Source organism: Acomys minous (assembly GCF_964271855.1).
Source record: "Acomys minous genome assembly, chromosome: 1".
NCBI classification, from domain to species: domain Eukaryota; kingdom Metazoa; phylum Chordata; class Mammalia; order Rodentia; family Muridae; genus Acomys; species Acomys minous.
In genome coordinates, this window is record NC_140483.1 from 141543966 (window position 1) to 141563050 (window position 19085).

The following is a 19085-nucleotide window of genomic DNA, read 5'->3' on the forward strand; positions in this document are numbered from 1 at the left end:
TGACAAGGGTCCATCTTAAGAGTTTTCCCTCTTTCTGACAGCTCACCAGTCAGCACAGAAGCTCAACAGACAAGGACGTACCCTCCCACCATGTCCTACAGACGAGAGCTGGAGAAATACCGTGACCTGGATGAAGATGAAATCCTGGGGGCCCTTACGGAGGAAGAGCTCAGGACGCTGGAGAACGAGCTGGATGAGCTGGACCCTGATGTGAGTGGGAGGGAAGGGCCACACTGGTCTCGGGTGGGGGTGGAAGGGCAGTGTGGTGGCCACACTGTGGAGGGCCAGGTAGGTGCTTCCCGGAGCCACTAGTGTCTTTCTCCTTATATGACAGTGTGTTGGGACGATGTGGCCTTGTCAGGGCTGTTTTTAAAATGTTGGATTACTCATGATTCTCCAGAAAAACATGACCAGTAAGATGTGTGTGCAAGTGTGTGTGTGTGCAAGTGTGTGTGTGTGCATATGTGTACATGCATGTGCAAGTGTGTGTGTGAGAGAGAGACAAAGACAGAGACAGAGACACAGAGAGACAGAGAGAGAGACAGAGACACAAAGAAAGACAGACAGAGAGAGAGAGAGAGAGAGAGAGAGAGAGAATGTATATCCCACTGAGAGAAAGACTTATAAAGCAATCGGCTCATATGGATTTAGAGGCTGACAAGCCCTTAGATGTGCAATTGTCAAGCTGGAAACCAGGAGGCCTGGTCATTCCAAACTGGTCCAAATGCTTGTAGGCCCAAGACCTCGGCACAGCTCATGCTTTTAGTCCAAAGCACAGGGAGGGAGATGATGATGACGATGATGATGACAACGACAAAAATGGTGGTCCGTTGTAGCAGTTGTTTAGGTAGAAGGTAGCCCTCTATCTCGGAGGAGGCTCCGTTGTTCTGTTCTGTTGAGGCCTGTGACAGGTGGGATGGACCCTCCTCCCACGTCACTGAGGCCATCTGCCTGACTCAGTCTACAGAGGCAAACGCAACTCCCACAGAGACAATCAGAATAACATCCGACCAAATGCCTGGCACCCCGTGGCTCGGGCAAACCGACTCATACAATTACCCATCACAAGTCCGCCTCTGTTCAGCTGGCACTTGCATGTATCACTTCAAACCACAGGCGCTTATTAGCAAACAAAGACAACTGCCTGTCATAACTGTGCCCAATACGATGCTATGTACGACAGAAAAATTCCTCCCTCTTCTCCAGGAGGGAAGGTAAGATCTCCAGGGAGGTTTACTCAAACACCGCGGTGGAGAAGTATTGCTTAAACAGGTACCGGCAAATGTCAGCACAGCTTAGGCTGCGTGCTGGGACTGGGCGTGGGACGGTGAGCTCTGCTGTCCACATACATGCTCAAAAAGCAGGAGAAACTCATGTCAGCTGTAGCCCTGCTCTCGGACCAGACAGATGGAGATGGCCCGTATTTGTAACCACCTTCTTCCACTGCTGCTGAGGCACAGTGACCAAGGCCACCCTGGTCCTGGCTTTGACACATGGTCTTAGGCTGGCTGCTTTCTGTTGTCCTTGCCTTGGTGTCCCACCCATAGAATTTTGGACTTGATTGTTCCCTTTCAGGGCCCAGTTTCCAGGGGCCTTTTTTTTTTTTAATCTATAGACTAGGTTTCTTCCTGGATAGCCCAGCCAGTCTGCTTGTTCAAGGGCTGACCCCAGCCCCACAGAATGACACTCATCTAAGTAGAATGTCCTCATCTTGCCGTTCCCAACTGTCCCAACCATCAGATGGTTCCTTGGTGGTGCTGCTCGTTAATTGTCAAGAGGCCTTTGGTGGAGAGTCTTGGGTCCCTCCTACCATGCCTCCTCCATTCAGAGTAAACAGCAAAGGAAAGATTGAGCTTTTCTGTTCCAACTGTTCTAGAAAGTTCCACAGACTTACAAGAGGGAAGTGCTTTTGAGAGTGAGAATAAAAGCCACACGGATGCCCACAGTTAGCTTAGTGCTGGGTACTGTCACGCCACTGGATGGTGTGGTACGGATACTGCTTCCGGTTGGCTCAGGGTACGCCAGGAGGGCAGAGACTGAGCTCAGACTGGTGATTATTTCCTCCTGGTGGGAAGTTCCTCAGAGCTGCTGAGGTTGGAACCAAGCCCTAGGTTTTCTAAGTCAAGAATAAAAGCAAAGAATTCCAATTGAGTGTGGGTCCCTGGGTCAGGGTTCACTTGGGGGGGGGCGGGGGGAGGAGGAGGGACCTCAGGGAGGTTTCTGTGGACACTTGGATGTGATCGGAAAATGGAAGGAGGAACATAAAGGAGTTGTAGTGGCAAAGTTGGGGTGGGGGTGGGGCTCTCAGTAGTGATTCCTTGTGGCTTAGTGCTAGAGGTGCCCGACAGATGGGAGGTGAAAGGGGTTCGCCCTGGGAACCTTGCCTCCTGGGAGCTCGTGCAGGCAGATGCTTTCCCTAAAGATAAGGAAGGATGCTGCTGGCCCTCTCCACAGGCCTCCCTTCTAGGGCACTGAGTCTGTACTATTCCCCTGAAGAAGTGTGACCATCCACCCCACCCCAGACTCCTGCATGCCTGCTATGGCTGGCCCTGTGCTCTTTTAGCATCACCCTGAGCTGCAGTGTTGGGATGAGGTCAGATAAGGCAATGGCTGCAAATAGGACAGTGATGACAGGGGTCACAATTCTATGTCAGCCCCAGGAGGATGGAGCCTCTCAGAACCAAGATTTTAGTTTCCAATGACTGTGCTGAGGCGCTGGCTGGGTTCCCACTTTACCCCACCAATAAAGAACCCCCAAAGAGTCCCTTACTCAAACACCAGGCTGTATGGCCTCAGCAGATATCCCCAGGGGCCTCGGTACCATTGAGCCTGCTTCACCTGGAAGGTAGTGGGAGAGGCCACTCCGTGGGTGCCCACAGGAGGGAGGAAGAAGACACAGGAGGTTCAGATCTCTGCTTAGCTTGCCAGGGCACAGAACAGGGTGCCAGGAGTCAAATTGCAAGCAGACTGGAGAGACGCATAGATCTTGGAGCAGGATCTCCGCCACCTGAGCCCCACCATTCTCAACTGCTGTGGTTTCAAAAGTGGCGTTTTCAAAGGCTCTCTTTCTTCTTCTTCTCTGCTTCAGTCCAGGGAGATGAAAAGAGAAACCAGAGGGGAGGGCCGATGATGGGGGTGGCAGGGCTAGTGTGCCAGCCACACAAGCGACCCCTTCACTGAGATGCTCTCCCTTACCTGATTTACAAGACAGTTGAGTTTTGAAAGGCAAGCGGGCCTCCCGTCACCCCAGAACACAACATTGCAGCTCCAGTTTCACTGGGCCCTGGGCCCAGCTCTGTAATCAGGACTCTGGGAGAGGCCAGAGGTATGCAGGCCCAGAGGAGGGGAGCCCAACAGGTGCCCAGTCTCCCTGTTACAGACCAGGATCAGAGCCCAGAGAGGGGAAGGAAGCTGCCCCTGCAGCTGACGTCCAGACTGAACCAGAGCCGACTCCTCAGGGCCCAGGCACTGCCCCTTGACAGACTCCACACTCCTGCATTTATTTTTGTGTCCCGGTGCTGAGGTGGCACATACTACGTGAACAAGCTGTTCTAAGGACTTGGAAGACATGGCTCACTTAACTTCACCACGATCCTGGGAGGCAGGTGCTCTTGGCATCTCAGCTTTGCTGATGAAGTAGCTGAGAGGCAAGGTGACTAACTTGTCCACCATCTCACAAGCAGACAGTGGCAGAGCCCAACTGTGGTCCAGGAGGTCACACCCTAGCCAGAGGAAGTAATCCCCCAGTGAGCTCCATCTGTCCCTTGAATGTAATTTGTACTGCCCACCTGGCGTACCAAAGGCCTCAGGGGGGTTTAGAGGGAAGGGAGCTGGGCCCCCCCCACCCCCCATGTGCTCTGGCTCTGTGGTTCCAGGGGCAGCACATGAAAATCATCCTTTTCTTTCTGGAAGGAGGTGGGCCACAGACAGTGGGGTCTGGTCTACTCAGGCCTGTGTCCTTTCCCGTTTGCATCTCAGTTCCCCTCTCAGTAAAGTACACCCAGTTGGTCCAGATGGCTTGGAAGCCTCGTAGGGCTCTATCCACTTACAATTTTCTGAGCCCCTCCTAGCTGTCTTGGCACCTGATGGCAGCAAACACTTCAGAGGGTAGCCTGTGCATTGTGCAACTGTTAAGGCTTGAGTGTCCTGTGAAGAGTAGAGTAGAACACTTGAAAAGCAGCTTTGCCACAGAGGATTCCAAACTTGTACACATTAAAAAAAAAAAAAGTGCTCAAAATTCAGGGTCTCTCGCTCTGGAAAATCTCGAGCTTATCATGAGATTGCTGCCCTCGGACTCCCTCGGGAAAGGAATGCCTCATGTGCTAAAAGTGTCGCTGTTGACTGACTCCCCAGCCCTGCCCTTTCTCTCTCTGCACTTAAGTGGGTGCCGCACTGAAGCCCAGCCAACTCCTCACTCAGATCGCCTTTGAGCTGGGCAGTGGGAGAAATGAGCACGGGGGATGGCGAGCCGTGCAAGGGACATGGGCCAGCAACAGTGGGCAGGTTCTTAGGCTACTCACAGTGCATGGGTCAGGTGGGCAGGGACCAGCTAGTCCTCCGAGTGGGTTCAGCTGCACCTAGCTGCACCTTAAGATGGGGAAACTGAGGCCTAGAGGAATGAGAGCTGGGTCATGATAGCTCAGTGCCTCACAACCACAAGGACTTGATTTTGATTCCCAAATAAAAATGCCAGGGGAGGAGAAGGCTCTCTCCTGAATTCCTAGTGCTTGAGGGTGAGAAGGAAGGGACAGATGGATTCTCAGAGCTCATAGGCCAGACAGTCTAACCAGCCAGTGAGCTTCATGCTTACTGAGAGATGGTGTGTCAATAAATAACTTTGGCTTCCACATACACGAGAACAGGCAGGCCAGGAGTGCTTATACACACACACACACACACACACACACACACACACACACACACACACACACACACTTAAGCATATGAAGAAAAACTTAAGAGGCTACCAACAAATAATTTAGCATTTGTTAATGACACTTAGAGGGGAAAATGACTATTTTTTAAGAGTCTAAACATGTTTGCAGGAGAGAAGGGAGATTAATCCTAACCTTATAAAGGAATTGGAGCCTAAGAGTTGATTTTTAAGTCAGCTGTTGGGAATTTGTGACACAGTATCGCCACAGAAACGCTAATGGAAGCAGGCTGTCTGCAAGGCTCGAGGTAATGTGATTCTGTACAGACATGCTCTCACATGCTGGGGGCTCCGTTTCATGGGGGATTGTCTTGTAAGATCTCCACAAAGATCCTGTGGTTGAGCCTCATGGTGGCAGGAGTCTATGCTATTCCCCCTCCTCTCTCTCTCTCTCTCTCTCTCTCTCTCTCTCTCTCTCTCTCTCTCTCTCTCTCACACACACACACACACACACACACACACACACACACTACCATATGCATACAAAATATAGGAGTAAGACCCTGTCTATGCCAACCTCCTGAACACACTGCTTGGTTGCTGCCTTTGACCAAGTCGCCATCGTACCAGCCCCATGAGTCTCACGACCATAGCGATGGGCCTGAGAGAGGGGAAAAGCTTATGAATCACATCGCTTGGGTGGCAGTCGTGTCATGAGAAGGACCTGGGCCTTCCTCTCTCACCTTAGGTCTGACTCTGCAGAATGGCTTCCAGCTCAGGTCCTGTAGGGATCAGGATTTGCCTGGCCATCCCAGGAGCAGCCAGGTTTGGTCCATGGCCTGTAGTGCTTTCTTGTAACACAAACCGGCAGAATTGCAAGGCCAGGGCAGAAGTAAACAGTTGGAATGGAAAGAAATAAATCTCTCCTCTAAAAATAGACTCTCATCCTTAGAAACACTGCCCGGCAGTGTGTACAGAACTGGGGATGAAAGTCAGGCCAGGCTGCAGTGTTGCCACCCCAACCCTTGTCCTGATACCGCCCCTCGCCCTTCTCCATGGTCCTGTGCTCTCAGTGTCTACTCTTTTCTGCCTCTAGAACCAGAGCCTTCCATTCCTTAGGTTCAAAATCCTCCCATTCTGCCGCCTCAACACCTGGAGCCTTGCTGCCCTCAGCATAGCGCCTCCTCCACAGGAAACAGGACATTTGTTTTCTATTTTAACATATTTACTAGCAGAGGAGGATGCACCCCTACTTCCCCACTGTCCACACTGACCAGCTCTTTACATCTTGTCTTCTTTAACTTATGCCATCCTTAAAAAGATACCTCTGTGGCTAATCCTGGAGCCAATACCCTTTGCCTATTCTCCATCTCTCCCCACCCGCCTGAGCACTTTCCACCCCTCAGGCAGGAACCCTGGTACCCACAGCATCAGGCTGGGGATGCAGATGAAAGAGAGGAGTCCGTGGCCACTGTAGTTCATCCTATTTTTCCCACCTTTGGAAAGACTTGTACTCAATGAAATCCACAGTGTATAAAGAGACTCACTGTACAGAAAAAAGAAATGTCATGTGCCACAGTCCTTGAGGAAGGAAAGCAACAACCAAAATAGTTACACAGAGTAACTGGCTTTGGCCTAGACAGTAGGGAATTGTGGAGACTGAGGTAAGCAGGAGTTTGCCTATCGGACACCTGCTGCTGGCTCTGCCAGTTGGTGCCAGTGCGAGCGTGCAGGTTCAGTATTGCTGCGCCAGATCATATTTTGAGAGGTTTTAGGAGCTTTTGTTTTGTTTGGGTTTTTTGTTTGTTTGTTTGTTTTTATGTGCAGATTCCTCACTTTAAAACAGTGGCAATTTATTGGAACACTTAAAACCAACCCCCCAAAATCTAAACTTCTGTGTTTCATGGGGCCATAGATTTCTCCATTTGCAGGTGTATCTTTTTCAGCTGCTTTTTACAACAAGGTTTGGTTTTTTTTTTTTTAATGAGCATATGCACAAACATACATACATGTAAATGTGTGTATGTGTGTGTGTGTGTGCATTTGTTTATGTCAAAGGGACCCTGGGCACCGAGAAGATGGCTCTGCAGATAAAGTGCTTCCTGTGCAAGCCCAAGGATCTGAGCTCAGATCCCCAGCACCCACAGATCTGAGCATGGATTCTTGTAATCCTGGTACTGTGGGTTGGGAAACAGATGTAGGTGGGTCCTGGAACTTGCTGGAGGATAGTTTAGGTGACCAGGTGAACTCTAAATTCATTGAGAAGCCCTGTCTCAAAAAGTATAGTGAAGTGACTGAGGAAGACATCCCAGAATCAATCAGCCTCTGGCCTCTTACACACACACACACACACGCACACGCACACGCACACGCACGCGCGCGCGCACGCACGCACGCACGCGCACACACACACACACACACACACACTTCATACAGCAGCACATATACAAGAAGAAGAACAAAAGAGAACCCTGGAAACTGCCTGGCACCCAGTTGGGCCTAATAAACATTTGTTATACCGGAATATTTGATTTGTTAAATCACTGAAATCTAAGCTTTCCAAGACTCAGGACCACACTGTAAGGCCGCCCTACAGTTTGCCTGAAGTGGAGCCTGGCTTCCGGTGTTCAGATCTAGCTCCTGGCTCCCAGGATCTACTCCTAGCGCACAACGAGGAAGGATGGTCTGTTTGTCAGGCAAGGCCTAGGCTTGTTCCCTAGCACCCATCCTGGAGGCTGCACCCCTTGCCCTGGCCTCTAAGGTGGGGGCTGTGGGGCTTAGTAGCAGAGCAGTACCGAAACCAATGGAGGCACGCTGTGCACCCCCATCCCTGGCTTTTTGTGTTTTGGTTTGGACATAACTGATTTCTTTGGCAAAAGAAATTCAGTAGTTTATTTTTGTTACCGTGGAGAATCGGGTTAAGGGCCGTTCTGTGTGCATGGCTAACCATCCATCGCAGGAGCGTCTGCAGATCCCCAGCGCACTCGTTATAAACAGTGTCATTTGTACGCAAACTTGGCCCTCCAACCCTGTGGCTTCTAAGCCTGAAACCATTAGTGCAGAGGATCTTTTTAGGTTCCCTAACGGAGTTTTCAGGAGCCTGTGGCCCTTTGTTACATTGTGCCCCAGGCCAGCTGTGCACATGCTCATATCTTAAACTTGCCATGGTCTAGCCTAGGAGGCTATGAGAGCTGCTATTCTCCCAGGTAAGGATCTGTGGATCTCTGCTGTCCTTTGGGCGACTGGACTCCAGCATGCAGGTGTGAAGGTCAGAGTAAGATGCTGTACAACTGCACAGCTGAGGCTGGTAAGCTGTGTGTTGTGGCACACACTTGTAATCCCAGGAGTTTGGGAGGCAGCAGCAGGAAGACTGCTAGTGGAAGGCCAGCCTGGGCTATATAGCAAGTTGAAGACTTTGTATTGGAAATAAATAAATCTTTTAAAAGGTACCACAGGAAATGTGGTTAGTTTTCCTTTCAGGATTATTTCCAATAATATATTAAAGTTTGTGCATCTAAAGCTGGGTGTGGTGGCGTACACCTTTAATCCCAGCACTTGAGAGGCAGAGGCAGGCAGATGGCTGTGAGTTCGAGGCCAACCTGGTCTACAAAGTGAGTCCAGGACAGCCAAGGCTACACAGAGAGACCCTGTCTCAAAAAACCAAAAAACCAAAACCAAAACCAAAACCAAAAAAAACATTCTTTGTGTTTTTGTTTTTTAAAAAATATTTATTTATTTGTTATTTATTATTTATACATATCTGCTTGCATGTGTGCCTGCATGCCAGAACAGGGCACCAGATCTCATTGTAGATGGTTGTGAGCCACGATGTGGTTGCTGGGAATTGAACTCAGGACCTTTGGAAGAACAGACAGTACTCTTAACCTCTGAGCCATCTCTCCAGCCTCCAGTCTTTGTTTTTTAGTTTGTGGGGTTTTTTTGTTTATTTGAAACAAGGTCTCACTAAGTAGCCCTAGTTATGTAGACCAGGCTAGCCTCAAGCACACAAGAGACCTGCCTGCCTCTGCCTCCCAAATGCTGACATTGAAGGTGTGTACCACCATTTCCAGACTTAAAACATTCTTAATTAAAAGCATGTACCTCTTTCTCTAGCCAGTGCAAGGAGTGGGCAGAACACCACGTGAGGGGATGCCCTGACTTCCTCTCTGTGGAATTTCAGTCTGATGGCAAACTTAGATCAGGCATGGTAACCTAGCAGGCCATGGCTGAGGCCTCTTTAAGTATGTTTTATTTCTTCTAAATGTTATTTTGCAGATGTTTAGGTTACATGTCAATGATTTAAAATCAAAAGAGTTCCCATAAAAATAAACAGGTTTAACCAGCCTGTCCGCATTTGTACTTGTCATCAGTTTACAAAGGTGTGGGCAATAGAGGGCTTAAAAACCATGTGCCAGTCAGCATTTCTCCCAGGGGTCCCACAGGTGTCATTTTAAGCTGATATCACAGAGAGCCTATAAATCCATTCCTTAAACTCACATGGACTTTCCCTTCTAATACCAAAGGATGGCCGCCGTGGTGACGCCAGAGTGCTTGTGCGCTAGACTTACTGTAGGCACGCTTGCAGGAGGATGGGATTCAGGTCCCTTAGAGGACAGCTGGCTCCCCTTGCCTGCAGGTGTCACAGAGCCCACCACTACAGGTGACTTACAGCCTGGTAGCGGGTTATGCTTTACTGTTCAGTGGCGTGCCCCCTTTAGCACCTTGACCAAGATGTCTTCAGGGAAGGACCATGAGTGGTTGAGACGTCGTCTCCTCATTGTCTGCTCCACCCTCGTCAACTCCTAGTGTCTTTGCTCAACGTGGCTGGATCATGGCTCTAGCTCCTCGCACATTGCCTGGACACATGCTAATAGCACTCACTCAGTAGATGTTCGTTGAGTCACTTTTTAAAAAGGTAATGAAAGATACAGTCTACATATCCATGGTCATGACGTCTTCTCCTGGCCACCAAGATCGTGATGGGGACTCTTCCTGTGTGAGAGTCAGGTTTGGGTTCTAAGCATTGTAGATGACCCAAACCCAGTATATCCTATTATCCCTTCGTGGCTCATGTCTGCTTACAGCCCATCGCACCGTAGGATACAGCTGCACTTTGCATCCAGCTGGCTCCTACCCCGCTGCCCGCTACCCCGCGACCACCCTCACTCCTCAGCATCCCAGGACTTCTTGAATAAGTGGCTGTTGCTTTGGATATTTTGATAATATTTTCCCATGGGGTGGGGTGGGGGAAACAGCTTTATTTTAGATATAATACACACACCATCTAATGTATTCATTTAAAGTAGACAATTCAGTTTTCAAAGTCTATTTACAGTTGTCCAACCTCCACCACAGTCAATTTAAGAACATTTTCATCACCTCTTGAAAGGAACTTCTTCCTGACGTGCTGTCCCAGCTCAGGCTGGTGTGACAAAGCACTGCAGACTGCGGCACCAGAACCATATTTGCTAAGTTCTGGAGCCTCAGAAACCCCAGAACAGAGTCTGGCAGTGTAGATTTTTTATGGAGGACCCCTTTCTGGCTTGGGATCAGCTGCTTCTCACTATGTCCTCTTGTGACAGGTGGCTGAGGAGGGGCACACAGCAAGTGTGTCTCTTCTTGGAAGGACACTAATCCTATTGGATCAGGGCTCCTGACCTCATTTGACCTATCACTTCCACCCAGATCCTGTCTCCAGATACAGTCATGTAGGGAGTTTGGAGCTTAAGTGTGTGGTTGGTTTGGGGATTGGGGGACACAGTTCAGCCTGTAGCTACAGCTCTGGAACCTTCTGTCTTTATAGACCGGACTATTTTGGATGTCACATTGCAGGGAATCATGGAGTCTAGCTGCCTTGAGAGGCATGTGTCATAGGTTTCTCATGTTAGAGTCCGTGACTGCTGGGGCGCTGTGTGCCTTTCAGTTCCTGAGAAACTGACGCACTCCCTCAGGTGCGTTCAGGCTGCCGTGTTTCCCTACATCCCCTAGAAGTCAGTGGAGCAAATAGAGGGTTGGCAAACAATTAGTCTCAGACATTAATCTTATATAATTTATATAGCTTGCAAACAGCATTGTATTCTGATAACAACCATTGTATTGATCCTGGCAACCACCATTATAGTCTATTTCTTATAAGGAGATAAGAAGTCCAATTTCTTGTAGTAAACTTATCTCAGCCTCAGTCTTGATGAGACCCCTCTAGCCAGACCGGGTTTTGACTTCCACCAACCATATTAGGAGACCCTGGCTTGATAATTAAGTGCTGGCGCTGACATCACATAAATTACAGCATATAGTAATGGCTTTTGTTTCCGGCTTCTTTCACTTAGCATGTTTTCCGGCTAACTCACATTACAGTACTCTATTCCTTTTCATGACTCAGCAGTATTCAGTAACATAGATCTACCATATTTTATTTATCCATCCATCAGTTGATAGAATTTAACATGTTTTGGTACATCCTTTGAACCATTATTAATCATGCTTTTTGGATTTTTTTTTTTTTGGAGGAGGCTCCAAACAGGATTTGGCTGTCCTGTATAGCCTTGGCTGTCCTGTATTTACTTTGTAGACCTGGCTGGCCTCAAACCCACCGAGATCCGCCTGCCTTTGCCTTCCTGAGTGCTGGGATTAAAGGAATGCACCACTGTGCCTGGCTATATTAATCATGCCTTTAATGTACATTTGTGTACAAGTTCAGGGGTTAACCTATGGTGTGAAGTCTTTTCTATCTCTAAGCACAAGTCCTGGGCCATATGGTAATTCTATGGATAGCTTTTCCAGAAACTGCCAGATTGCTTTCCCAGGAGTCCATATCATTTCACGTGCTGCCAGCAGCCAAGTTCCAGCCTCACCACATTCCTGCCGACGCGTGTTATCGTCTGTGCTCTCTATAGTGCCTGTCCAGTGTGAGTTGTGTTCCCTGATGGCTAGTGGTACTGAGCATCTCCTCGCGTGCTTATTGGGCATCTTTGAGAGAGGTTTATGGTGTTTGGTTTTTCTCTTATGGGGCAGGGTCTTACTATAGAGCCCAGAGTGCTTCAAATTCTCTTTCCTTCAACTTCAGCTGGGATTGAAGGCATGTGCTACTACAACTAGCTTATGAGGAATGTCTTATAATTTAACTTTTTATTTATTTATTTTGTATGTAGGGGGTGTTATGTGTACACATGTTCATGTGTGTGCATGTGATGACCAGAGCTCAATGTCTGATGTCTTCCTCGTTTGCTTTCCACCTTTTTTTTTTTAGCAGTATATTTGGTTCTTTGGATGGTCCGTACATTATCCAAAGTGTATTAATTATTAACCCATCACTAGTGCCCCTCACTCCCCCCTGTTTATTTTGTTATTAATAAACCCCTTAATGTAGCCTACATGCACATCCACCCTATCTGTTTGCAGCAGAGTTCCTTCTGAGTCTGGAACTCTCCCCAGTTAGGCGAGGTGGCTGGCCAGCAAGCTCCAGGGACCGTCCTGTCCCTGCCTCCCAAGCACTGGGATTACAGGTGCTCACCAGTTTATGTGTGTGCTGGGCATCAAGCTCAGGGCCTGTGTGGCATGTATTTTACTGGCTGAGCTGTCTCTTTTGTTCCCTCCTCAGGAATTTTGCATGTTCTTTAGAAAGTGTATCTACTCAGCTCCTTTGACCATTCCTTAAATTGCTTGGGGTTTTTGTTTTGTCCTCTGTTATTGAGTCCCAAGAGAAATTTGTGCATTCTGGATATTGTCCTCTTATCAGATATGTGATTTATAAGCATTTCTCCCAATCTGCCTCTCTGCCAGTCTCCTTTGAAGCACAAATGTTTTTAATTTTGCTGAAGTCCATCCAGTACATTTATTTTTTTCTTCTGTTGCTCATTGTTTGTGTCATATCTAGGAAACCATTGCCTAATTCAGAGTCAAAAGATTTATGTCTACACTTTCTTCTAAGGATTTTATAGTTTCGGCTTTTACATTGAGGTCTTTAATCTACTCTGAGTTAATATTTATGTACACTGTGAGGTCATATGCTGTTTTTGAAAACAAGATAAAGTGATAAATAACTTGAGAGTTTTAAAAGATGTGGCTCTCTTTGATTTTTAACTCAAGATGCTGTGATAGTTTGTCAATGTAGCCTTTAATGGAAAGAAAATTAGCTTTGAGCCCTAATAAGGCTGACATGGTCACAGTTGCTTTAGAAAGTTGGTGAGCTAAGAATCACTAGAAAATACTTTTGAAATGTTGGTTTTTGAAATTCAACTTCTTTCATTAAGTATTTAAGTTAATGGAGCCATGTTTTAATATGTTATATAGCTAGTATTCCTACACACATTGAAGGCATCTTCCCATCCATGTTATATGTCCTTTATTTAATGTAATGGCTCTCAGCCACGAGCAGGGTTTCCCCTGGAGAAAATGGGTTTGGTGTCACAGTACAGCTGCCCTCTGATGGGGTAGAAACCAGAACGACTCCTACCAGAGCATTATCAACATTTCCATGACTCTGTTGTCCAGATTAGTATACCATGACACCAAAGTTGAGAAACTGCCAGGGCTGAGCTGAGGTTCTCTGGCAGCAAGATTTGAAGGTGATGAGAGTTTGAAGCTCCTTCCCAACCTCATAGGTTTCTCCCATCACAATACTGATCCCCACCCCCTTTCTGCCATTAAAATCCTCTGTGGTACCCTGATGGAATGGCACACATCTGTAATTGCAATATTGAAGAGGTTGACTCATACTTGTGTGTCTAGGTTTCTTGGTCCCTAAAACATATTTGAATAACTTATTTCCTATTACTCACATTTTGAATGGCTGACCTCCTGCTAAAATGGATCTTGTCTGATGATAGATAGAGCAAGAGTGGAAGAGCTTTCATTTGGGGGCACTTAATTTATCAGTGTTGGGCAATCTTTCACATTACCTAATTTTAACTTCTCCCCAAATATATATGAGATGACCACCATCATCATTAGTCATGTTTGGTCACCATAGAAACCATAGCACGTGGGAGTCAAGGGGGAGCATGGTTAATGCCATTCAGTTGTACCACCATTAGTCCATGTCAGGTCTTAGGCCTGATGTGGCCTCAACTGTAAAGTGCAGATATGTCACAAAGCAGGTGAGTCACCCACTGTGGATGATGTGGGTCACCTGCTACAGATAGCCATAGATAGCCATGGCAGGCACTATGCCACAGGAAGCCCCTGCCATGGGATAGAAGGACTAATCCCCCACATCTAGCCTTAGGATTACCATGTATGTGTACTTGCCTGCAGAAGCATGGCTCTCTTGGGAGCATCATCTGCCCTGCTCATCACGGCGAATACTGTGGGAGAGCTGTGACTCTTGTGGCACCATTTGTGCCCCCTTGTCCTTGAGCCCAGTTCAGTCCAGGTTTGGTCTCTATGCATACTGGTGTCCTGTTCTCATAAAAATCCCTCAGTTCTCAGTGGCTCTGCTGGCCTCTGACGTATGTCCCTTTTGCACATATCTCAGCCCCCACCTTTGAGCTATTTATGCCCCAGCCTTATAATTTGTAGATCCTTGTGACATAATGTGGGGGCACACCCAGTTATTATTGAGACAACAGCAGGTGTTAGGCAGTGGGGAGGTGCTTCATAAACAGCCCATAGCTATTAGCCTACAGTGTCTCTCATCCAAGCTTCATCCCTGTGGGCATGCAAATCTCCCGTGTCTCTCACCTTCTCCTCAAGGGGTCTTCAGAAAAGGATTCAGAGAGTGTGGTGAGTAACAAGAAATAAGCTCTTGGGGGAAGCCACATTTGACATAGGAGTGACACCAATTTAGTGGGGAGCAGCAAGCATTACAAGCCTGCCTCTGAGGCGTCCCCTTCTGGCTTCTGAATGCAGGGGGGGGCACAGATGGCATGGAGATTAGAAGCAAAGGTTACCCCTCCCCTACCTCTGAGGGAATACTCTGGGTTTGTTCATAATCTGGCCCCGGAACTCCTTGGGCAATCTTTCTGTGCTCTGGGCCTCAGTTTTCCCTTGAAGGGAGGGAGAGCTGCATAATTCTGGTCTCTAAGCATCCTTAAAGCTCTCATTGTCTTTGAGTCTTGAAATGCTAAGGGCTGACTTAAGGTGAAGCCAATTTAAATGGTTGAAGTCCTCCTAACTAGGAACACACTTTGGTAGTGAGCCCATTCCTAGAAGCCTGCCATGTTTGAAGAAGAGAACACAGCAGTCGGGTTAATACTATCATTCTTGAGAGACCCTTGTCCAGAGGTGATGTTCAAAATATTTAACAATTGGTTCTCATGAGCACAGACCCACCAGAGCCCAGAAGGCCTGTCAGGCCACAGAGACTGTAGGCTGAGCATGTCTTGCCTGCCTTGTAGTTCTATTGAGCCTGTCTCGGGCTTGTTGGGACGGCCCCTCTCCATAATTCTCCTTTACCCAAGACCCTCCCAAGCTCCCTTCGGCTTCTCTCTCTGACCATTCACCACACTGTATCAAATATAATTTCACATTCAAATACTGGATTGTAAGAATCTCTCTATGCTCAGCCTGTGTTGGCTGCCCTGTTGGTTAACGCCCAACATGTTTTAAAATGTTACCAGTAGGGACACCAGAGGACTGAGCCCCACAGCTCCTCTCTGTCCCTTAAGTGCCATGTGACCTGGGGACAAGCCCCAGCCCTTCTCTAGTTTTCTGGTTCCTTGCACAGAAAAGGAAAGGACTTGGCTGGTTTCTCCAGTTCTGAGGCCCTTGCTGGTCCGTGTTGTGTCTCTGGAGAAATGCATACCTATTGCTGCTGACTGCTCTCTCTCTTTCTTTCTCTCTCTCTCTCTCTCCTTTTCTCTCTCTCTCCCCCTCTCACCCATCACCCCCATCTTAGAATGCACTGCTCCCTGCAGGCCTGAGGCAGAAGGATCAGACCACCAAGGCACCCACAGGTCCCTTTAAAAGAGAGGAGCTTTTGGACCACTTGGAAAAGCAAGCGAAGGAATTTAAGGACCGAGAAGACCTGGTTCCCTACACAGGGGAGAAACGAGGTACTAAACAACACAGTTGTCGTGAGCATATCCTTCCCGAGGTGTCACAGAGGGCCATTTGTGTGTCCTACCCTGTGTTGGGCCAAATGTACCTAAGCCTCTCTTGTGTCCTTCCCACCTGAACAGGAAACAGTCCCTGCCCCTAAAGCGTCATCTGTGGTGTGTATCCAATCAGCTGGGGGTAGTCTGAGGAAAATAACTCACCCAGACAACCAAATGTCTCCGCCAAATTCCCTCTAACTAGGGTGCGTTGGTTATTTTTCATTCAAACCTAGACACTTTTGAGGGAAAGAGGAAGCTGTTGCTAATGCCATCAAAACATGAGGCCTAAACATGGACCAATATGTGCAAATGAGGCTGAAGGTACATAGCCCAACTCCCTCTCTCCTAACTCTGCTTTCTCTAAAGCATCTCCTTTTCTGGCAGTGGTAACATCCTTTTTTCATCTCTCTTCCCAAGACTCTTTGCTCCTGCCAAAATCCAGCCATCTAGGAATCTCCAGGAGAGCATAGAAGCTCTCCATGACAATCCACCCTTCAGGTCCCCCCTTGCCTTTTAGATTGTGGTCTTGCACGGCATGCTCTCTGCTCTCTGCCCTGTTATCAGCAGACTTTGTGGAGCAGAAGGTCAATGAATAGGGTAAACCAGATGTCTGAATTCTGTTCTTCAAACTTTGCAGACTTTCATACACTATAGGAACCTTATACATGTCCCAAAGCACTGAGTACTCTCCATGATACCCAGCTCTATGGCCTCATGGCTGTGTCTCCCTCCCTAGTAAGAGATGCGGTTGTTAGAAACAGCCTAGTGCCCAAATCCCACTACTTACTAGCTGTGAGAGCTCAACGAATTACTTCTATTTCCTCTTCTAGCAAATAGGGGTGAGAAGAATTAACACCCACAGCCTCGTGAGGCTGTTAGGAGGACCAAGATGTATATAAAGCTCTTATACCCACCTGGCCCACAGCAAATATCATGAAAGCATTAGCTCTGACTGCCTTGCCCATCATGTTCCATCTGTACTGACCTCTTTTTCAGGAACATTGACCCCATCCCCTTTGATAAGATATAGCACCACTCTCTACTCCCCTCTTGGATATTTTCCATCTCAGAGACCTGATTGTGTCGTTCAAAGCTGTTCACATTCTGTCTTATCATCTTTCTCTCTCAGGAGCTAGTCTCTGAGAATAGAGAATGGGCTAACTTGATGGCCCCAGCTACCACAGGGGCTTAGCCTTCAGTAGGGCTGAGCAGAATGGACTGAGTATGAGTTGGATGTATTGAATGCGCACCACTCCAGTGGCATACTGCCTTAGCACACAGGCTCCGTGAGTGTCCTGTGCCTTGTCACCTCCCTCAGCACCTGACTAACACCTTACCCAGAAAAGGTGCCTTGTGAATATTTGCTAATCAGAGAATTTGTTTTAATTACTTGTGTAGCTGATTCTCTGTCCCCCACCCTCAAGAACATAAGCATGCTGAACCCAGGTCTGTGCTTAGAGCTGTCCCCTCTGCAGCCCGGTTGATGTCAGCACGGTGCCTGCTGCTGCTGCTGTGTGGCTGCCCAATAAATGATAGAATGTGAAAACGCTAAGAGGCAGACGTGTGGAGGGATTTCGAGCTTTTCCAGGTTTTCCTGAAAACTGGAAGGTCCAAAAGACTCAAGGAGGCATTCGAACCATGAAACTTGGAAGAGTGCTGCTCTGAGACTTCTACAGAGGGTAGTAAGAGGGGACGGTGATGATGGGGAGGAAGTTTGCAAAATAGACCCAACAAAGAATGTGAGCTCTAGTGATGTTTTCACCCAAGGATGTGGGCCTGGGGCAGGGCTCTCTGGCTCCCGTAGTCCCACCTGCGCATTTGAAAGGTAGGGAAACTGAGGCTGTGAGAGAGTCAACAGCAGACATACGGGGACATTAGAAAAGCTGGAATTCATTATGTTTCCATATGGTAACAAGCTTAAAAGGTCCAACGGCATCATCAGGAGTGGAATTGGGGCTGGAAAGATGACTCAGAGGTTGAGTCTGACTTTTCTTCTAGAGGACCCAGATTCAAATCCCAGCACCCACATGGTGACTCAGTCTGTAGCTCCAGTTCCAGAGGATCCAATGCCCTCTTCTGGCCTCCAGGGCACCAAGCATACACATGGTACACAGACATCCATTCAGCCAAAACACCCACGCACATAAAATAAAATAATAATGTTTTTTTTAAAGAATGTAATTGATGGTAGTTGAAATTCTTATGGATTAAATAAGTAGCGATCTCTACAGAGGGGCTAGGGCCAGAGGTCCTCCAGCCTTAAGTGATAATCTCATGCCTTTAGCCCAGGTGTTACTGAGAATTTAATCCCCTACACTGGGCCCATAGCTAGTTTAGGGGAAACTGTGGTTTCCCAGTCACCCTCAAGATTCTGCAAGATATGCTAGGAGCCATAGACCTGAGCTTCGGGAGTGCTAACCATTCTGTTTCCATTCCAGGGAGGGAGGGAAAGGGAAGAAAGGAGGTTAAGTCCCTCTTTAAAATATCATGGCATCCATGGTCCTCAGGGGAAAGGCCTGTAGCAGGGGGCACTAAACCACAGGCCTTAAATATTTACTGAATGTTCATCTCATACATCAGTCATGCTCACAGCTGAACCACAGCCCCGGCTCTTAGGCATTTTCTTTTTCTTGTATGTTTCTCCCTTTGCCCATGCCTCTGACGTCACCATGGAGTTTCTCATACAGTAAGTGACATTTGATAGACATGCATACATACGCATACATACATGCATACATACATAGACACATACAAACACACATAGGCATGAACACATAACAAACATAGCCAACAAACACATGAAAAGATGCCCGAGACACCCCACATCAAGATCAGAGGTGGGGTGTCTCACTCAGTTATTTGGGCTGTCTTTGAACTCATTTGTTCTGTAGCCTAGGCAGGTCTTGACCTTGCAGTCCTCCTGCGTTGGCCTCCTGAAGAGCTCAGATTATACACTTGTACCACCAGGCCTTACTCAAGCATTTGTGTAAATACCTGTTTCAGTTCTTTGGAGTGTAGACACAAGGATAGAACTGATGAACCCAGTGATAACTCTTTAGTCTTGGAGGAACACCAAACTTCTCTTCTGTAACAACTTTACAGCTTTTTGCTTTTCCAGCAGCAATACATAAAGGGTCCACTTTCCTACATCTTTCCCAACACTGATTTGTCACATT

At 47.7% G+C, this 19085-nt stretch overlaps 1 protein-coding gene across 3 annotated transcripts in view; it reads left to right on the forward strand.

Moving 5' to 3' along the window:
• The window catches only part of TMOD1 (tropomodulin 1), a 73989-nt gene that overhangs the window by 22194 nt on the left and 32710 nt on the right, over positions 1-19085 (forward strand). Inside the window, exons 2-3 of one of the 3 annotated variants that reach the window (XM_084784610.1) lie at positions 42-210; positions 15711-15867. In XM_084784610.1, the coding sequence (XP_084640736.1) occupies positions 91-210; positions 15711-15867 (277 nt within the window). In that variant the 5' untranslated portion in view covers positions 42-90. Of the gene's footprint in view, positions 1-41; positions 211-14465; positions 14597-15710; positions 15868-19085 lie in introns of those variants that run through there. The other 2 variants (XM_084784611.1, XM_084784612.1) reach the window with 2 other exon arrangements.